The sequence below is a fragment of the Pempheris klunzingeri genome, chromosome 11, assembly GCF_042242105.1.
Source record: "Pempheris klunzingeri isolate RE-2024b chromosome 11, fPemKlu1.hap1, whole genome shotgun sequence".
Taxonomy (NCBI): Eukaryota; Metazoa; Chordata; class Actinopteri; order Acropomatiformes; family Pempheridae; genus Pempheris; species Pempheris klunzingeri.
In genome coordinates this window covers 1797236-1816995 of record NC_092022.1, presented here as the reverse complement: position 1 = coordinate 1816995, position 19760 = coordinate 1797236, and the positions used below count along the sequence as shown (strand labels likewise).

General features: G+C 43.0%; 1 protein-coding gene across 1 annotated transcript; it reads left to right on the top strand.

Annotated features, from left to right (window-relative positions):
- The first annotated feature begins 1794 nt into the window (after window positions 1-1794).
- sdcbp2 (syndecan binding protein (syntenin) 2) lies at window positions 1795-18069 on the top strand. Its single transcript, XM_070839679.1, has 9 exons — window positions 1795-1954; window positions 6436-6487; window positions 7221-7317; window positions 10817-10917; window positions 11532-11696; window positions 13689-13864; window positions 14436-14607; window positions 15021-15112; window positions 16415-18069. The coding sequence occupies exons 2-9, from the start codon at window positions 6437-6439 to the stop codon at window positions 16467-16469; spliced, it is 909 nt and encodes a 302-aa protein (XP_070695780.1). The 5' UTR covers window positions 1795-1954; window position 6436; the 3' UTR covers window positions 16470-18069.
- Window positions 18070-19760: the final 1691 nt, after the last annotated feature.

Genomic DNA, 19760 nt, shown 5'->3' with positions numbered 1-19760 from the left:
GGTTGTTGTTGCTGTCAAGCGGTGAAAGAAGATCTTTTACGTAGGTAGAAAGTACATCAGAGTAAAAATACTCCATTACAAGTAAATGTCCTGCAGGAGAAATCCCTCTAAATTTACTTTAGTATTAGCATCAAAATGTACTTAAACTATTAAAGTAAAAGTACTCATTTCATCCCAGTGATGTGTAATTTTAACCAGATAAATGTAGGAGATCAGAATATGATTAATCAAGGAGTAAAGAATTAAATACAAAGTTCTGCTACACAGATTAGTGTTGATGTTTTGGACAGATTTATGAGTTAAGAGTGACGTAGACATCTGACAAGGCTGTGAGGTAATCAGGGTAATGAAACTAAACAAACAAAGGTACGGCAGTGATTGTGGAAAGTTGTGACAAACGGTATAAGTGGCTTCGGGGAAATTGTGCAAGATCAAACCACAAGTGTTTGTTTTGTCACTGACAAAATGTGTGACAGCATCATGGAAAGGATCCCTACAGAGAGAGACCTGGAAGATCCTTTTGGTTTAACCACAAACAGCTGTTCTATCACGCTATTCAGACCCACCAGACCCACACAAATATTGTGTCGGGACCCGAACTAACCCTTTAAAACACCAAAATCCCTTCAAATAACAATCTGGCAAAAACAGGCTCTTTAAGGGCCTCGAAGGCTTACACTGAAGCCATTGCAGCTCATTTTCCGCCTGTTCTTGGCTGCCAGTGGAGGCGATCTACTGGACCGACCTGTTATTTTTAACCAAAGATATATAAAAATATGGCCCCGGGTTTTAAAATGCCGGAGTTATCCTTTAAATCGATCACCCAATCAATCAGCAAAGAAATATAACCATTGAGAGTTGGTTAGGGGCCACACATTTAGTGGTAACAGACTGTGGCTGTCTTTAGGCCACTGTAAACATATGCTGAGCAGAGGACAATCTTGTGATTTCATGTTTATAGTTTATCTTTTGTATGTTTTTTCATTTAAACCATTATAGGTTTCTACTACACTCTCACATGTATTCTTTTATATGTTTCTTCAGACAGTCTTGTGACATTTGGCCTCTGAGCCAAAAAATTGATGCTTTGCTGAGGCAAAATATGTCCCCCAGAGTTTATATTTAGGTTTTGGAGGTCTGATGTGTACGACCCCACTCATCTTCATGCACCATTATTATGAAATTCAACTCTGTGTCAGGCTCTGGCATATTCTTATTTCACTAATTTCAAAGATCTCTATGTGAGTGTGTTTCTTAGTCAAGCCCTTACATTTTGAGTTATTTATTCTCTGGTTATTTTGCTTTATTATCTGATTTTTGTTGTTGTTTTATTGTCTCTACTTTTAAACTTCATCTTGTTTGAATTGTACATATTATTTTTATATCTCTGTGCCCTAGTTTATCATCTATTGTTTTATTGAAATATGTCTGCTATTTGCTTTTGCTGTGACTAAGGCCTATTTTTACTTTTATTTCTATAATTAAATTTTTCTTTTTCCTGTTTTATTGAGCCTGTTAATTATATATGATATATTATTATAATATATATATATATATATATACACACACACATATATATATATTATTAGTGTGTAATAATATAGTTATTATATTATTATATGTTATGGCTGCTTTTCTGTTTGTGAGTTCAAGACTGAAATAATCAAATAAACAAAAGGTCACGTGTTTACAAAGTGGTCATGTGAGTCAGGGGAGGGGGGGGACATGTGACCGACGCGGGGCGTGGCTCCCTGACGTCATCGCTGATAGACGTACACGGCAACGACCAGGAAGCCAGCACTGACGTCACTTTCCAGAAATCCCCCTTCAGTGCTGTTTCGGCGACGAGGAGCCAGTGCGACGGAGAGAGGAAAACAGGGAAAACACCGGAGTTTAACTGCTGCCTGCGACCCCAGGAGTGTTTCCACCGACTCCCACGATCAACACAGTAAAGGTGAGGCCGTCTCCGACCAAACATTAGCCGTTTCAAGCCCTCCTCCGCTGTAACTGATACATCCAGGTTCCGTTTACCTAACAAGCTAACGTTATGGCTAGCTCCGAGCTTCCCTGCTGTTTATGTCGGAACAAAGACGGTCTGCTCAGCCGAAAAAGAGCTGGCTTTGCCCCCACTCACACGCCTCTCAGTTGGTCCTAATTTCTAATTATTATTAACGTACACCTGCTTGGTCAGCTAGTTTATTATTGCTGCGCTCTGAGGTAACGTTAGCTAGCGTTAGCACTGATTAGCAACATTTCCTGCCGTTAACTTCACCCGTCAAATAACAGAGGCACAACAGCAGCTAATTCATCACTGAAATACTATTCAGACTTTAATGTTAGAATACAAAGGTTAACTGATTTATAATAAGGAAGCTAACATCAAATGCAGCTCATGTGCTGTTACAGCTCATGGTTAATAAAAGGTAACGGTGCCTGAAGTCATGGTATGTCCTGGCTAATTGAAGGGTACAGTAGAAAAAGAGTGTGTGTCAGCTCAGAGCTGTGCACATCACTGTTTCCTTTTACCATGGTCAGCCCCACCCCCGCACCCCCACTCCCTCTGTGTCCTTTCCAGCCGTGTCAATAGCCCGGACTGAGCTGCCAAGACCACATTTTTGTCTGTGCCCGATTCGTTCAGGATTGCTGAAGTTAGCCCTCTCTTTCCTTTTCTAGTTTCCTGCAAAGCTTTTGGTGCTTTAGTTACACACTTTTCAGGCCGAGTTGCAAGTGAGCACCAACAGGGATGCTAAGCCGCCCAGTGCCTTTCATCCATTAACCACAGGGTTGGGGGTTCAATCCCCCGGCATGCCCTTGGGCAAGACATTGAACCCTAAGTTGCTCTGCTTGGCGCTGGTGAGTGATAGGCAAATTGTAAAGCGCTTTGTCCATTAAGTTAGAAAAGCGCTACATAAATGCCGCCCTTTCACCATTTACCACGCCGCAAATTTCTCCTTTACATCTCAAAGAGCCTCACTTGTCCACTTCATCTGAACTGCGGCTGCAGAAGTGACTCAAGGATTAGGTTATGTCATTGCAAGAGCTGCACAAACACTCATTTTTTCCAGGCTTATTCTCTTGTACCTCCTGCCAGCTAGTCCGAATGAGGGAGGAATATAAAGCGAGCAAACAAACACGGCTGAAAAGTAAACACTAGAAGGTATTAAAATGCCCCTCTGTGTCCACCACACAATGATGCACTTGTCTGTGAGGACTGGGAATAACAGAATAGAGTAGTGGCTGAAGTAGCTGGGAGAGTGAGATGTTGCAGTGATGTGATTGTGGTCAGAATGATTTGTTTATTTCAGGGACTCGATGCCTTTTTCGCTTACCGGTGTCAGGATGAACGTCTGACCACGTTTCCTGCCACTGTACACATGACGCATCAGTGTGGACTCTCACATTTGTGATGTTTTGTGCTCCTTAAAACGTCTGAATAGACTTTTTTTTGTGATTATATGTTGTGTGGGTTGCTCTCAGTATGGTGTATTGCTGTTTTTGTCTGTGTTTCTTAATTGAGTTTGTTTATTCCTGTTGCTGTCTTTTGTGTTTATCAGTAGATTGCTCAAGAGATTGTCTGTTTTTTATATATTATATTGTATTGTCATCCTTGGATTTCCTGTTCCGTATTGAGTAAGAGATGTGTTCACACGTCTTGTGACTGTGACACCCAGTTGACACAGAGTGGTGAAGAAAATGTGTAAGAAATCAGTGATGCTTGCGTCCTGATCCATCACAAATCCGATATCTGTGACAACATGGATTCTTTCTCACCGTGGTGAAAAAGCAGTGGGTCCCCACAGTTTGGCAGTGTACCATTAGTGACCACCACAGGAAGAAAAACATAAATGATTATACACTTTTTATTTGTCTTTACAGTCCATTTATGCTATTTACAAACATGTACGAACAACATATGATAAATAGAGAACAAAGCTGTTAATAATCGGACACATACATGTTAAATGGTAGCCCCCTGTTTGGAGAAGTACCACCATGGAATAATCCACCAAAATAATCCATTTCAGTTTAAGTGTCTGCTATATATGGAATAATTTCACACTGCTTGAAATATGTACCAAGCGCAGAAAAGTGGTGATAAATACACAGTAATCATTTTGTTTATATTTCATACCTGTCGCTCAGCGTATGCTCTCCTGGAACTTTCACCGGTTAATAAAGGTCATGAGCTCGACCGTGCACTATCTGTCACGTCATCATGGTATTGTGGTAATGCAGTTATCGCCACTGCCCGCCCCGGCAAATACCGACCGTATCAAGAGAGAGTCGCAATCCAGTAATCCTTCATTTTTCCTGTCGCTACCGTAACATCGTTAATAGATGCACAACAAAATCTAGGTAGTAGCTGGCTTAACCTCAGCTCGAACAAAGCCTCTAACTAGAGAAAGTTTCAGCTAGCTGTGATGCTAGTTTTCAACAATGTTAAACTCCACTGACTTATGCTAAAAATGTTAGCGATAAAAGTTTGCTAACTGTAACGCTTTGGGCGCCATGTAAATCCAGTCAGCCCTGACCTGAAGCACAGGAATCTCTATCTGGAGTCGAGCTGCAGCTATTAGCTGATATTTAATCTGTCGTTTGAGTAATTTTTCAAGCAAATATGGTAAAAAAATAGGGGTTTCAGCTTTGCAAATGTGAATATTATCTAGTTTCTTTATCTCCTATGATAAACTGAATATTTTTGGGTGTTTGGACTGTTGGTCCGACAAAAGAGGACATTTGAAGACTTCAGCGTGGACTCGGAACAGCTGACTCACATTTTCACACTTTCCAGTAAATTTTTATAGAAAAATGTGGGCCGCAGACCTCTGTATTTTTAACGTTAGATGTACTCAGATGTAGTCAGTGTGTTAAGCACCAGGGCACGGGGAGAAATATGAACATTAGTGGGAATCAAGGCAAAGGACAGAATGGATTTGATTCACACAGACAGACGTCAGACTCAGACACGCTCTGTGTTGCAGACATACTGCGTGTCTCAGCCTGCTCTGCTGTGCTGTGTGCCTAACTGGTCAGATGACTGACTGCTATCAGTTCAGTTCCTCTTCCTCCTCCAGGCTGCTCTTTCGTTTATGTGGCGTGGTAACAAGTTTAATGCTTCATACCCCTGAGTCTACTTTGGTTCATGTAGACCATCAGGGTTATTATAATGGTTCACAACATCATGTGACCCTCATGTGTTTACCTTCCACCTTTATTTACTCATGTATTATGTTTTGTGTCCCCTGTATGCAGGGATCCATGTGTCTCTCAGTGTTTGAGCTTCAACAGAAAGGTTTAACATGAATGAAGTTAAAGTTGCAGAGATGTTAAAATGTTCCTTACTGCCTGCTTGCCGTCTGTCCTCCTCTCGCCCAATACTGAGGTCACCATGTTCGCCATTCAAACCCAGCACAAGTCAACACACACACACACGCACACATACACACACCTTAAGTTCACTCAGCGTCAGAACAAGATTAGATAAGAAAATACTGTGTCATGGTGAAGTGATCCGCTGTGAGTAAGAGTAAGAGGCTCTGTTAGTATTGTTCTCGTTCACCTGCTCACATGGTGACAGCGTCTCTGCATCCAGGAGCAGTTTGTGCTGCTTCGCTGCCGATGCTGAATTGCGTTTGCTAAGTGCTAAATGCTAAGTGCACTCTCAGATTATGTGGGCACTGGATCTCCTTATCTTTGGTAGATTTGTCACTCAACCAAATGCTATCGATGAATGCATCAGCTCAGTGTTTGGTAATCTGATAATATTTACAATGAGATGGAAGAAATCTGGGCCCACCTTACTTATACAGTAGTTACTACTATACCTTTTTAAATGAAATTCAACTAGAGCTGCTAACTAACAAGTATTTTCATTATAGATTGACCTACTGGTTATTTTGTCAATTGTTTTATCTGTAAAATGTCAGAAAATGGTGAAAAATTCTCAGTACGAGTTTTATAATTTCTACAAATTCCTATTTTTAGCTTCTGAAACACACGGCAGTCACATCCGATGTTGCTTTGCCTGCTGGAATTTAGCAGTAATGTTCTACGTTCTTATTTACCACTTTTTTGTCTGCTTACTCACGTAACTGCAAATGGCTATGAGCGTTTTTGGGTGTCTGGCTCTGGTTTCTGCTGCCAGCTTCTGAGCAGAGCGTTTTTTCATCAGCCGCTCATGTATTTCATGCAAAACAACAAACAGGATGTGGTTGAAAGCTGCATCCATCTGCAGCACTTGCTTCTCTTTCCGATCATAGAGGTCCAGTGTTAATAGAAAACTAGCTTAATGGAGGTTAAGAGTAATGGATGACATTAAGGTAATATGATCCTGTCGGTAGTCTGGGGAGGGTTTATCTGGCTGGTTTGTTTTCTCGTACGGCTCCTTCTTTTCTCAACACCCTCCACTAACAGCTGTTTGTGTTCCCTCCTCAGGATGTCCCTGTATCCATCCCTCGAGGACCTCAAGGTCGACAAGGTGATCAAGGTAAGAGATGTCTATCTGGAGGTGATTAGCAGAGTGGGTTATTGTAGAGTAGTCTAGATTACAAGAGGAGCTTATCACCCCTGATCACATGTGCATTCCAACCTGTAAAGCAAAATCACAAGGAGATTAAAAAACACAGATTAGACACACATTTCACCCACCAGGCTCCATTGACAAAAACAGTAATTTTGCACGGAAGGGTGTTGGTCTATCGCTGTCACAGTCACTTCGTTTGTTTGTGTTATTGTGTGACTTTGGTGTTGTAAAGGGTTAGTTCAAATCCAACACAATATTTGTGTAACACAAACTAACCAACAGAGGCAGCAGTGGAGCAACAACTCCTGTGTTTCTGCCTGGTAAAATTACTGTTTTTTGTCTATGGGATCTGGTGGGTTTGGTACAACGCTGTTCCTGGTTAAACAAAAAAGATCTTCCAGGTCTATCTCTGTAGGGATCCCTTCTGTAATGTTGTCAGACGTGTTGTGGAGGAAGAAATAATCTGATTACTAACAGTTACATACAGTCTATAATGTACTCATTCATTCAGGGCTTGAGTGATAATGATGTTTTTTAAAGGACAAGCATTTCTAATGAAGATTCACGTCTCCTCAGCCATCGTGTCTCCTCTCCTCTCACTTGTATTGTGCTGATGACAGTTGCCTTTCATCCAGTATTTACCGTTTCCCGTCCAAGTGCACGTCCAGCTGACTGACTGCCTCTGATTGCTTTCTAGGCCCAGGCCCAGTTTGGCCAGACTACCACCCCCATGCCAGCTCTCACTGAGGGAACCTACCAGCCTCAGCCTGCCACTGCTGGGATGCCAGGATCAAGTGAGTCTCCCATACACTAACCAACAAGTTTGTCCCTCTATCGTGTTGCCATCACTCATCGGCAAAAATCCGCCTTTCTCTAAATTGTAACAGAAACACCTTCACTGCTATCTGCTCTCCCTTTCTGCCTTGTCATTTTGTCTCATTTTAAAATTCTTATTCCTTGTTGCTGGATATTTGTTGGTGTGTCTACGTGGGGGGTCCGTGCCTCCGAGCCTGTGCTATTCTTTGGAATTGCATTAGAGGTGGATAAAGACGGGCGTGGGTGGACCGGGATGAGAGGAGGAGTTAGGGGCTCTTTGGACAATAACAGGAGTACATGGGGAGGGGGGCACCCACACTGGCTATGATTTGTCCTCTGTGTCTTTTTCTCTCTGTGTATTTCTGCTCAGGGGTTTGTGTTTTTCCGAGTTTGAACTCTGCAGTAAGCCAGAGAGAGAAAGGAGGCGCCCACAAAAGAGAAAAGTGGGGCGAGGAGCCTTTTTTAGAGATTACAGAACACAACTTCTCTGCCGACGTTCACCCATTTGCCCCCTTTTCCCCAATTCTCCCACACATTCAGCTTCTCTCCTCTCCGTTTGGATGCAAAGTCCTGTGGGCTTTGGGTCTTTTGTTTTTACCTCGGTGGAGCTAGCTGTGAGTCACCATGGAGACGGGCTCTGGCATGGGGCATGATGGGAGCAGGAGAGAGGAGGAGGAGGAGCTGGTTTGAAAAAGAGGGTGGGAGGGAGGGAGAGAAACAGTGGTGAGGAAGAGGAGGGATGGGAGGAGTTAGCTCTCCTGGGGGTTTAAAGGGGGGAGGACCAGAGCTCAGCCACATTTTGCTGTAAATTGCGGTCGGTGCCTTTTTTTTTTTAAATCGCCTCAACAACATGACCTTTCTTCTTCTTCCTGTCAAAGTATTGTCTAATCTTCCTTGTAGGAAAAACACCAAGAAATATGAGGGATGAATAAAACTCATGCACAGCCTGGGTCTGCGTTTTCAAAGCTGTAACATAAGCCAGTGAGATTTCTCCGATTTTCCGACTAATTTGGAAATGGGACTTTTTAGTTCAAGGATTGTTTCTCAACTACTGTGGCTTAAGGAGGAGAGAAGAAGAGGGGTCAGGCGACGGGTAAATCACAGTTAAATAGTATTGAAAATTCACTTCCCAAGCCAAACTGGGGTTATTTTTGATCTGCCTGCTGTATGAGGGTAGATGTTGTGCGGGCGTGTGTGGGAGAGCTGAATGAAAGAGGCGACGATAAAACAGGCGAGTACAGAAACATAAATGAGGCAAAAACAGAGGGATTCTGAAATAATGAAACACATTTATTATTAGGGCCTCGTGTAGGCAGGTGTGGATTAAAGGATGAATCATTATGTGCATGTTTATATACTTTTTATATGTTTATATGCTGTTTATGTTTGGCTAATATCATGTGGGAGTTTCTCTCTCTGTTGCCTTGATCAGAGCTGTCATCTATTACTGTGCAGTGGGTGACTCCTGTGGGCTTGGGTGGAGTGTGCATGTGGTTGGGGTGACTTACTCGAGCCATGTTTAGACCCGACTCCACCTGGTAAAGTCATTGCGCAACAGGAGTTTTCCCACTGAATGTCAAAGCCATCTCAGCCCCGTGAGCCTGAAGGCAGCACAGGGAGAGCAGCTCACCGAGCCTGGCGATGCCTCGTCGGTGTCACTTTTCACGAACTGACCAATCACAGCCCGGATGGGGCGGGACATTAGCATTAAGGTTGACGTGCTACATGAACGCTTATGATTACTGATATTTAAATTTTAGGAGTTACAGACTTCAATGAAGGAGCAAAACTACAAAAACTACTTTAATTTATTTGCAAACCTAGTTAACTTATATATTTAATTTTTCAGTTGTGTTTTGGTATAAAACTGCTTGGTTAGGTTTAGGAAGAGATCATGTTTTAAGCTAAAATAATCAATAATCAAAGTCAAATACAAATATAAAAGGCAGTGTACATTGAACACAAAATATTGTTATACTATTTGGGTTTGCAAATAGTGTTAGAACCACTGACACCCAGGTGCAAATAGCATCTGACTAATATTATACGAAAATTATACCTTTATTTGATAATAATAATCCTACTCATAATCTGGTTAATCATTGTATTTAGTAATAGTATACTGATTACTCATGCAGGTTGAGGACAGTGTGTCTGCAGTGGACAGATCCAGGCCAGAGCCAAATTTGTAAGAGGCTGAAGTCAGGGGACCTAGATATGTTTTTTTTTTGTTTTTTTTTTAGCTTCCACCTCTAACAAATGTGTGAAAACTCTGCGGTACAGAAGTTGCTAAAGTGCTAATTTAATTAGGAAGGAAATATGTTAACTTTTATCTCCCTCTATGACGACTACGTACTCGCCAGGCTTTTCTCCAACTAATGACTCTCTGTGTGATTTCTTTTATGGGTCAGATGTTTCCAGAGATTCCTACCACCTTGCCAATACTGAATAGTACATTGATAAGTATCACAATTATGAGAGGACACATAAATATCAATGGGATATAAAAGCTAAATACCTGGTTAGCATGCATACTCATGTCTGTAGCCACTGGCTGATCTGGCTTATATTCCTGCCTCTCACTGCTCTTCTTTCTTTTATGTGTTTTCTTTTTTTTCCAGGATAAATACAGTCTCTGCTGCAAAGGCAGTGTCATGCCAGAAAAGTGATGCAGTCGTGCAGGCAGGCTAGAGGAGGGACAGACAGATGCACGCTGTCCGGACAGGGAGGTAGAAAAAGAAAAGGAAAAGACAGAGGAGAGAGATGATGATACAACAGGAGGACCAAGCTCAAGTTTGGTTAACATCCAGACGCTCAAGTGTTTCTTCCTTAGATTGATCTGAGTCTAAGAGGCCGTTGCCTGACCGGCCGCTGGGCCTCGTGACTCAGGCATCACAAGACGATTGCATGAAGACTGTGTGTGTGTGTGTGTGTGTGTGTATATGAATCTGTGTAACAGGAAGACACACAGCACCACAGCTAACATCAGAGATTATAGTGACCTTTAGCGAGGAACTGAATACCGATGCCAGGAAAGTTTTACTGCACTGCAACACAGAGTGCTCATTATCAGCGCTCTTCCAGCGGAGGGCTCACAGGAGCTCAGGCATGACGGGGCTGTGATGGACGGCATGAATAAAATATAAAGCATAGGAAAGGATGACAGCAGCTAAAAAGTCCACGTAGGTGCAGCTAATAGAACAATGTTAAAACATTACAAAATATGCTGCCAGATGGCGACTCAGTGACCTGTCTTCAGTGCTGCTTTTTAGGGGGAGTGCTAATGTAAACCCCAGGGCAGGAAGTAGAGGTGGAGGTCTAACATGCATACGTATTCATTATGTAACATTCAGTAAGCTCCTTTTCCTCTTTCTTTCTCTCTACCAACCACCTGTCTGTCACCCTCTTCCTCTCCCACCTGCTGGGCCTTCCTTCGGCTTCCCCTTTCCCACTATTCTCCCCCCCCCGTTCCCACAGGCTTGTACCCGAACCTGGAGGAGCTGGGAGACTACATGGGTCTGGCCCTCAACAGCGACGAAGTCCAGAGGAACCTGGCCTTGGTGCCTGTGAGCGACAATGTGAGTGTTAGTGTGTGTGTGTGTCAATGCACGAGAACCCATACGTGTATATTAAAGTCTCTCATTTCAAAGCATCAGCCCTCTGTGATTAAAAACCTGTTTTTAGTAGGAGCACAACAGTGTTCTGTTCCTGGAGATCCACATTACTGAGTGACTCACTGCAGGCCTGGAGCACTGTGTGGGAGGGTGTGAGCTTCTCACTCCCCTCCTATTGCTCCTGCGTGCATGTGAACATGAGCATCCTGCAGATGTCGAGGCTCTCGCAGCACCCGATCCTGTCAGCTGGCATTTAACCATCTGTGCTCTCTGCCGTTAGCTGATCTTCACCCCTAACTTTATTATTATTATGTGCTTTTTTTTATTTTTAAATGTCCTTGTTGTTAGTGCAGAGCATATCAATGATGAAGTTTTCAAAAGCGGTACCTAAAGGATTCCTGATCTCCTTCACTGGTGGAGGAGGAGATGAAATTGAATCCTCCCACATAACTCTATTTGATGCCGCGTTTCTTTTTTATCTCAGGCTGAATTTTAATGCAGCGTGCCGCTTTAATCCTTCCTTCCTTCCTCTCACCTCTCCCCCACTCAATTTTACCCCTTTTATTCTGTCACACCAGCAAGTGGCAGTGCCCTCCAGCTCAGGTGTTGGGGGGATGGTGCGGCCGGTGACGGGGGCGGACATCGGCATCAGGAGGGCAGAGATCCGCCAGGGTCTGCGGGAGATTATCCTCTGTAAGGACCAGGACGGGAAGGTGGGACTCCGACTCAGGGCCATCGACAACGTGAGTCAGCATCGCAAACCCTTTGACGGGCACCCGCTCTCGCATGAATTATTCAGCCTGGGCCGACTGTCGTTAACACATCCCTCTTCTACCCTTTCACACAAGATCAGTGTTGAGATCTGGGTCAAACTCTGCTTAAACAGTCAGTGTTCGGCCTGTTTTAGTCTGTATCTGGAGCATCTTGTGATCTGACATGTTGATGAAGTAGGGGCCTCGTTTAGCTGTTTCATACTGTGTCACCAACAAGAAATTGCATTTCAATGCAATACTCCATAAGTACACTGAAATATAAAGAGTCTTCTTTGTGTGGAAAAGTTGAATCAAAGCATATATATGAGCTTAGGTTCAAATCAATCAGGGATCTTCCCATCTTAGGTTTTTTCCCCACTGTGACTGTGTGCAGCCGAGCAGGGAAACCGCCAGTATTTGTCATTTTAAGATACTTTTAACCAAAAGCTAAAACAAACATTTGTTAGTTTACATCGCCAACATAAGCTTCTCTGGGATTGTATCACATCCTTCATATTAAGAGGCATTTATTAGGTATTATATGCAGGAAGTGCTGTGTCAGTATGAATCGTAGCTTAAGTTGTAAATTACCACAGCAAATTAAAGGTCAACTGTGGTATTTTTAAACCGGTGCCCTATTTTTACATATTTTACACAGATCGCCTCCACCACCAGCCGAGCAACAAGCTACAATGGCTGTCATGTTGCCCATACGCAGACAGACCTGCAAGCTTTTTGTTCAACCAGAGACAGCTGTTGTATTCCACTATTCAACCCCACCAGACTCCATTGGAAAAAACCCCCTGTAATTTTACCTTGCAGAATATGGGAGTGGCTTGTCTACCGCTACCTCCATTGTTTAGTTTGCTGGTGTTATTGTGTATTACACAGCTAACACTAACTTTTTAAAACACCAAACTCTCACAATAGCAGAAATAAACCAACTGATTGAGGCACCAGTCGACCAGGAACTCTCGTGTAAAATTACTGTTTTTGTCAATGGAGTCTGGTGGCTTTGAACTTAGTGATAAAACAACTGTTTCTTTCTCTGTAGGGATCCTTTCCATAATGTTGTCAGACACTTGAAATAACAATCTGAGCCTGTCAGCACAACTACCTTGACAGATTTCATTACAGTCACTGACCCTTGTTCGCTGCCAGCTGACGTGATCCACTGGACCAGTTCCAAAGATTTTATACTCACCAGTCATTTCAAATCAAAATATGTAAAAAAAAAAAAAAAAAAATTGGGCCCTGGAGTGTCAGAGACTATGTAACACTGCCTGTAGTGTCTTACACATTAACGACTGTAAATCTGACGATTGACAGAAATCATGTGATGCATGAGTAGCTGACTAGTCAAGCCCCGACTGGACACACCTGATTCTTATGATGCAGCAATCTGAAAATGATCTCAGACCTGTTTTAATTATCATGTCAGCCTACCTGAGAGGCTTATTTAACTACGGCTAACTTGCTAACGTTAGCAACTAAAAGAGGAACTGCGTAGGGTTAATTATCAGTGCAAAGAAGCGTTTATGTGCTTTTAAAAAAGTTTCTTTGATCTCTCTTGATATTTGGCCGGCTTGTGAGTGTTAACAGGCCCTTGAATGTAGTTAATTATTCAGTTTGTATTGAGTTGCACTAAAACAGTGGGCAGCCTTTCAGGCGACTGATATGAGTAGGCAGATGCAGAAGACTAAATGTAATGTGGATCGATGGACTGCTGAAATGACACAACACATTAATGGTCTCTGGATTCTTAAAGATACCGATCAAATAACTTCAGTGTTTTTGCTTCGACATCAAGTAAAAACAGCGTGAATGTTTCTTTAGAGCCTTGTGTCGGCTCTATTCCCTTCACTGTTTCAAATAAACAAACTGCTGCTGACATCTTTCCTGTCATTATGATCATTTAATCTCTTGTTTCCTCTGTGTGTCTTTGCCTTGAGTGTTTAATCTGTTTCCTCTTTGGTGTCTCAGGGAGTGTTTGTCCAGCTGGTGCAGGCTAACTCCCCTGCGGCCCTGGCTGGGCTGCGTTTTGGGGACCAGGTCCTTCAGATCAATGGGCAGAACTGTGCCGGCTGGAACGTAGACAAGGCCCACAAGGCCCTGAAGGCTGCGGCCGAGACCCGCATCGAGCTCGTGGTCAGGGACAGGTGAGGAGCGTGCGAGCACACAAGGCTGTAAATGGCGTCTCCTAAACCTGCTGTCAGAATTTACTGCATTTCTGTTGCTCCTTGTTTGATTCGACGTGCTGGCCTGCATGTTTCATGGTGTGTCTCAGCTGCTTGGTTGCCGTTTCTCGTTGCTATTGTAAAATTCAGTTAATCTATAAGGCGTTAATTGCCGGACTTCTCTTCTTCTTGGGTAAACTTAAAAGCTGGGAGAGTTAAGAGGCTACTAGCTGACGAGCTGGGGGCCTCATGACTCATATACACGATCACAGACATCGCCAATTTGCATAAAACAGTGTAAATTTGCATTATTTAAAATGCCTGAAATGGGTGAGATTTTCTGTCTGTCATCTGTTCTCTGAACAGTTTCATAATTTCTCATGAGAAGCTGAAATATTTGGCTCCCCCTGCTGGCTCTTCCATCACTTGCACATCACCAACATTGTCTTGTGTGTGTTTTCCCATCTCTGTCGGACTTTCTCCATGTTTTCTTGGGCATAAATGTTTACGCCCCGTGGATTCCTAATGTTTGTGTGTGTGTGTGTGTCTCTAGACCATTTCAGCGCACCATCACCATGCACAAAGACAGCTCAGGCCACGTGGGCTTTATCTACAAGTCTGGTAAAATCACCTCGCTGGTCAAGGACGGCTCTGCTGCTCGCAACGGCCTGCTGACTGAACATTACATCTGTGAAATCAATGGACAAAACATCATTGGACTCAAGGTCAGACACCACTAAGTCTTTTCATCAAATAGCTTATTCACAGAGGAACATGGTCAGTGTAATGGGTTTGCTGTGAGACAAGATGAGCTTCTTTGTGGAAGAACATGGACTAGAAGTTGCTCTAAATACAAAACATCTATGATGCTTGTGAAATGTTTGGTGGCTAACTTGAATTTTGCATCGGGATGGCTGCTGACATGCTGGCAGAGTGAGTGCAGCATTTCTCAGTAAGTTCATACTAGTGATGTAGCCTTAGTTTGCCGTTGGTCCAGTGTTTTCTGTGGTGGACGTGTAGCCTCCTCCTCCCCTGTGATGGAGACTGTTGAGCATACATGTTTAAGTGTTGCTTTACTAGCTCGTAAAACCCCAAAATGTGATGGCAATTCATTAACCACATGTCAACGCCCCTCCAGGATTCTCAGATCAAGGACATCCTGACCACCTCCCCGACTGCAATGACAATCACCATGATGCCCAAGTTCATCTATGAACACATGATTAAGAGGTACGACTCCAGTGTTTTGTGTCATTTCCTTGTCGTGCACGATGAGGCGACACACTTTCGGTGCGTTCAAGTGCCACATGACCTGCTGTCAGTCACCAGCGTTGGTACAATAAACAAAAGATGCCACAGATTACAGCACACACACACACACACACACACACACACACACACACACACACAGAAGCAACCAGAAAGAGGCGTTCAAAGATCCTCGCAGAAACGGAGCACACACTCGCACACGGCAGCTGTGGCTCAGAGAACAGGTCGTCTGCCAATCAGAGGCTGCACCTCGGCATGTGACTGAGTGTCGTGTTGAAAGTCCTTTAAAGCAGCTTTGATTAAACCTGGTGTATTAACCAAGATCCTCTAGAAAGCAGCAGCCAATCAGCTGTATTATTTTCTAAATACCAGTGGTCTATTTGAGGATTTTCAGTCAGGTTTTAGAGCGCACCATGGTCACAAACAACCTCCTTATGGCATCAGACAGATCTGAGTGCTGCGTTTGATACCAACTGACCATCACATCCTATTACAGAGTCTGGAACACTTAAACCAGCTTAATGCGGCTCCTTTTTATGCTAATTAAGTCATATTTGTCAACACGGACCCTGACAGAAAGCCGCCCCCCCTCTGAGCTGGTTCTGTCCGAGGTTTCTTACCGTTAAAGGGGAGTTTTTCCTCACTGATGTAGCCTGGTTCATGCTCATGTTTTTAAGGATTATTGAATCCTTCATTTTGAATTCTTGAATCGTTGGGTCTCTCTTAATTGAAGAGAAAAGAACATGTCTGGAGATAATGTGTGTTATAAATTTGCACAATGTAAATAAACTAAAGTTCTACGCAAGCAAAGTTAAATTATTAATGATAATGGGAACATCAGATTTCCCCCCACCACTGAGACCACACTCCTCAATCAATCTTTATTTATATAGCACCAATTCATAACAGCGTTATCTCCAGACTCTTTCCATAAAGAGCAGGTCCAGACCAAACTCTTTAATGAAGAGAGAGACCCAACGATTCAGGAATCACATGAGCAAGCATCAGATATTATATCCTCCTTATTTCACTGCCTCATAACACACACACACACACACGTTAGCCACAAATATCCTAATTTAATCTAATCTCTCTCATCACATCTATACGGTAACTGCACTATTAACAGGAAGTGAGCCAGAACTAAAGAAAGCATCGTTTCCCTTTTATTTCACGCTCCAGAGCAGCTAAACCTTAGAATGAGCTCCGTGTGAAGGTGGATTTTGCATCTGTGACGAACGTCTGGTTGTGATTTGGTTGCAGGATGTCCACCGGCCTGCTGCGGTCAGCCATGGATCACTCTGTCCCCGAGGTGTGAGGACCAGGAGGAGGCCTGTACGCTGTCAGGATGTCTTCAGTACACATATCTCTCTCTCTCTCTGTCTCTCTTTACCAAACCACCTCCTGCATCACAATCATTCATCTTCGCCATTCCTCATCTTTAACAAAATCTTGAAATGCCTTTTTTTTCTTCTTTCTGTTCTTCAGTTATTCAGTACATTCTTTACCTTTTTCTACATTCTCCTCATCTCTGCTGACACGTCTAGTACTTTTTATATGTTAACCTTGTAGTCTAAGTATTACGTGTTTTTATTTTCTTGTTTTCTATTCGACATCAAGGGCACTATAAAACGTTCTTTGTCTTTATTTCAAAGCCATGCACACTTTCCTGAGTCCAGAGCTTCCTCCTCATCATGGAGACGAATCATTTGCACGAGGCGTTTTCAGTTAGTCAGAATGCTGTAAAAGAGTCATCAGATTACGGCTGTGCCCCCCCCCCCCCCCCCCCCCCCCCTCCCGTCCCTGCGCTACGCCCCTAAAGTGTGCGCGTCAATAATCTGAACTCAAGTAACACCTGGGGCCTCGTATGTGGAAAAGTTTGCTCTCTGCAGTGTACAGTCGTTTTTACTTGGCCAGTAAAACTAATAGATTTTAGCACAGCAGTTGTTTTTAGTTTAAACCACATATTGGTGAAAATTAGTGTTGGTTTTTGACAGCAATCCTTTTTATTTCCATGGCTGCCCAACTTTAATGGTCCCTGGATGGATTCTGACTTAAATGGGAGTTGCGACTTCTCCAGTAGATGAACCATTGAACCACAAATGTCCCGCTGAGACGCCGACCTGTTGGATTTGTAGGTACTGGGAACGCTGCGTGCACATTCCAGGGGGACAGTGTAGGGAAAGAGGCAGCAGTAGGCGGCGCTTGTTGCCCGTCCACGGACACTGTAAAGAACTACGGCACAAGTAAGCAAAGATCACAGTGCAGCGTGTGATCGGCTCCGTGGAGGTTAGTTGAAAAGCGTTTGCTGGATGTCGTGTTGCGCTTCAAATTGTGATTTTTCTTCGAGCGAATTGTGGGTATTTGTTTGGACAGGGTCTGTGCTGGGCAGACCCACTAAGTGCACTTTCCACTACCTTTTTAAGAGGTCGTCTTTCCTGTATCCATTTCAACAGTGTGCTTTTTGTTTTTTTTTATTACTGTGTTTGTGGTGCCTCATGTTATTGAGATGGCTCATGAAAACATACTGTTGTTTATAGGAAACTATAACTGCTACAACTTAAAATTTGATGCTGAAAATCATCCGCTCAAATCAAAAGGCATTTAAATTCCATATCGTGGGTTCAGGCCGATGAACTTCTCCGCTACTTGTCGTTAGCGGACGTCCCTCTTGTAAAAATCCATCCCTGACTGACGAGCGCGGCGAGAGCTCTCAGTTGAATTTCTACTTGTTATATAAAATTTACTCCTTTTAATGCTGTTCATGTTTGGATGCATGTATTCCTTTAATTTTCTAGGTATGCAAATCTGATAAGCATCACTGTCATTCTGTAAGAAAATGTTAGAAAAATCTAAAAGTTTATATACGAATGTAACCAAGATAATATTGTAAAACAAATAAACAGTCTTTCTGTTCACATCAGCCTTTTGTCTCCATACTAATGTGCTGCATAGTGACTAAAAATAACTCATGATGGCAAACATCCAGAGATACGAGAGTCAGACAAACACACACACAGAGACGACAGGAAGGTTTCCTCCATGCTGTTTAATATTTAGGGGCTTTTGGTCTTTCTTTATACAGTGTGGTGGGAGTGTGAATGGAGAAGTAGCCTACTCATGTATTGTACTGTACACACTACTATTGCCATTAAAATATTAAATTTACATGAAGTTATCTGTAGATACCAATGATGGCGGCTGAATTCCTACACAAGGCGTTGAACATCCCCAGTGGGAGGATGGCGAGGACTCGTTATAACCTCTGTATACATTAATTATCATTACATAGGCTATGGGACACACAGGCAGACAATCAGACGGGGAGTAAAGCATATCATGACAACACACATTCAAATATTGAGCAAAACAAAAAGCCAAAACACCCCCCACCTCCTCCTGTCTTCCCCAGGGAATATTCAGCATCATGTGTGTCTAAGGATATACGTAGTATATAATCACTCTGTCACACACATACTGTACACTGGCACGAAGTTCAGGTGCATTATGGGACAAAACTAGTACAATGACGTTCTTGCAGAGGCAGCGTGGGACACACTTGGGGTAACTGCCTCCCTGGCGGCGCCATAACGTTGGAAATGGTTTTGCTAAAGTGCTGTATGTTGAAGAGCGATCAGAAGAAAGTCAGGTTCAGCTTTTAACGAGCAAGTCGATCACACGTCTGAAGCTTCTGCTGGACCTGAAGCATTTAAACAAAATGGCTCCAAGGATGTGAGATGTGACCGTTTCCCTTTATGTCATCACTTCCTCGTCCTTATAGAGTAACACCAGCGTACATGAGACACATTAAAACAAAAGACAAAACCCCCCCCCAAAATCCTGGAAGAAATTAGTCTTTGTCAAAATAATCTCATTTGCACAAGAGAAGAAGAAGAAGTGTTGCTGTCTTTATTCCTCACTTGTGCCCGCAAATTATTATTTTGACAACTTGTGTGAACAAAACTGATGTTACAGTTGTGAACGATCCGATTCTCTTCAGCAGCTCTTTGGTATGAACGAACAAGCACTCACACTTGGTGAGAGACGTTTGTGTTTTGTTTTTAATGGACTTAATGGACTAATTTCGCAGCCTCCTCTAGATCCCCTCCCCTTTTACCTGACCAACGAGAAGCAGCCAGAAGACTTGGTGCATCCAAATTGCTGCCGCGTTTTCCTGAACACATCTGTTTATCGATCTGATTTGCACTAAAAGAGCTCATTATACTTGGTTTTTTTTATTGCCCCCATGAAAAGTTTTCTAACATTAACTGCAGCAAAGTTGCATTCAAGGAAACTCTTTCATAAACTCTTTCATACAGACAGTTTAGCATCAGTAAATGACTTGTACTGCCCGGCCTACTGTCACAGATGTGCAGTGTAAACAGCACACGGGGGGACACCTTTGTGTTTTTGCTTCGTTACTGAATTTACTACCTCTGAGTTTGAGTCCAACAATAGATTTCTGTTTAAGTTGGAGTCTGATCCAAACACAACACAACTAGCGGAGCCATAAGATCTGGCTCCTGTAATTTCCATCACGAGCGAACATGTCTCTTTCAGGACTTTGGGGGTCTCTGTGATACAACAATAACAATGCACGACCACATGA

Coding starts and splice junctions, on each gene's coding strand:
- sdcbp2 (XM_070839679.1), top strand. CDS start 6,437: ATGTCCCTGTATCCATCCCTCGAGGACCTCAAGGTCGACAAGGTGATC. Junction 11,697..13,688: donor GACTCAGGGCCATCGACAAC/GTGAGTCAGCAT, acceptor TTGGTGTCTCAG/GGAGTGTTTGTCCAGCTGGT. Junction 13,865..14,435: donor GAGCTCGTGGTCAGGGACAG/GTGAGGAGCGTG, acceptor GTGTGTCTCTAG/ACCATTTCAGCGCACCATCA.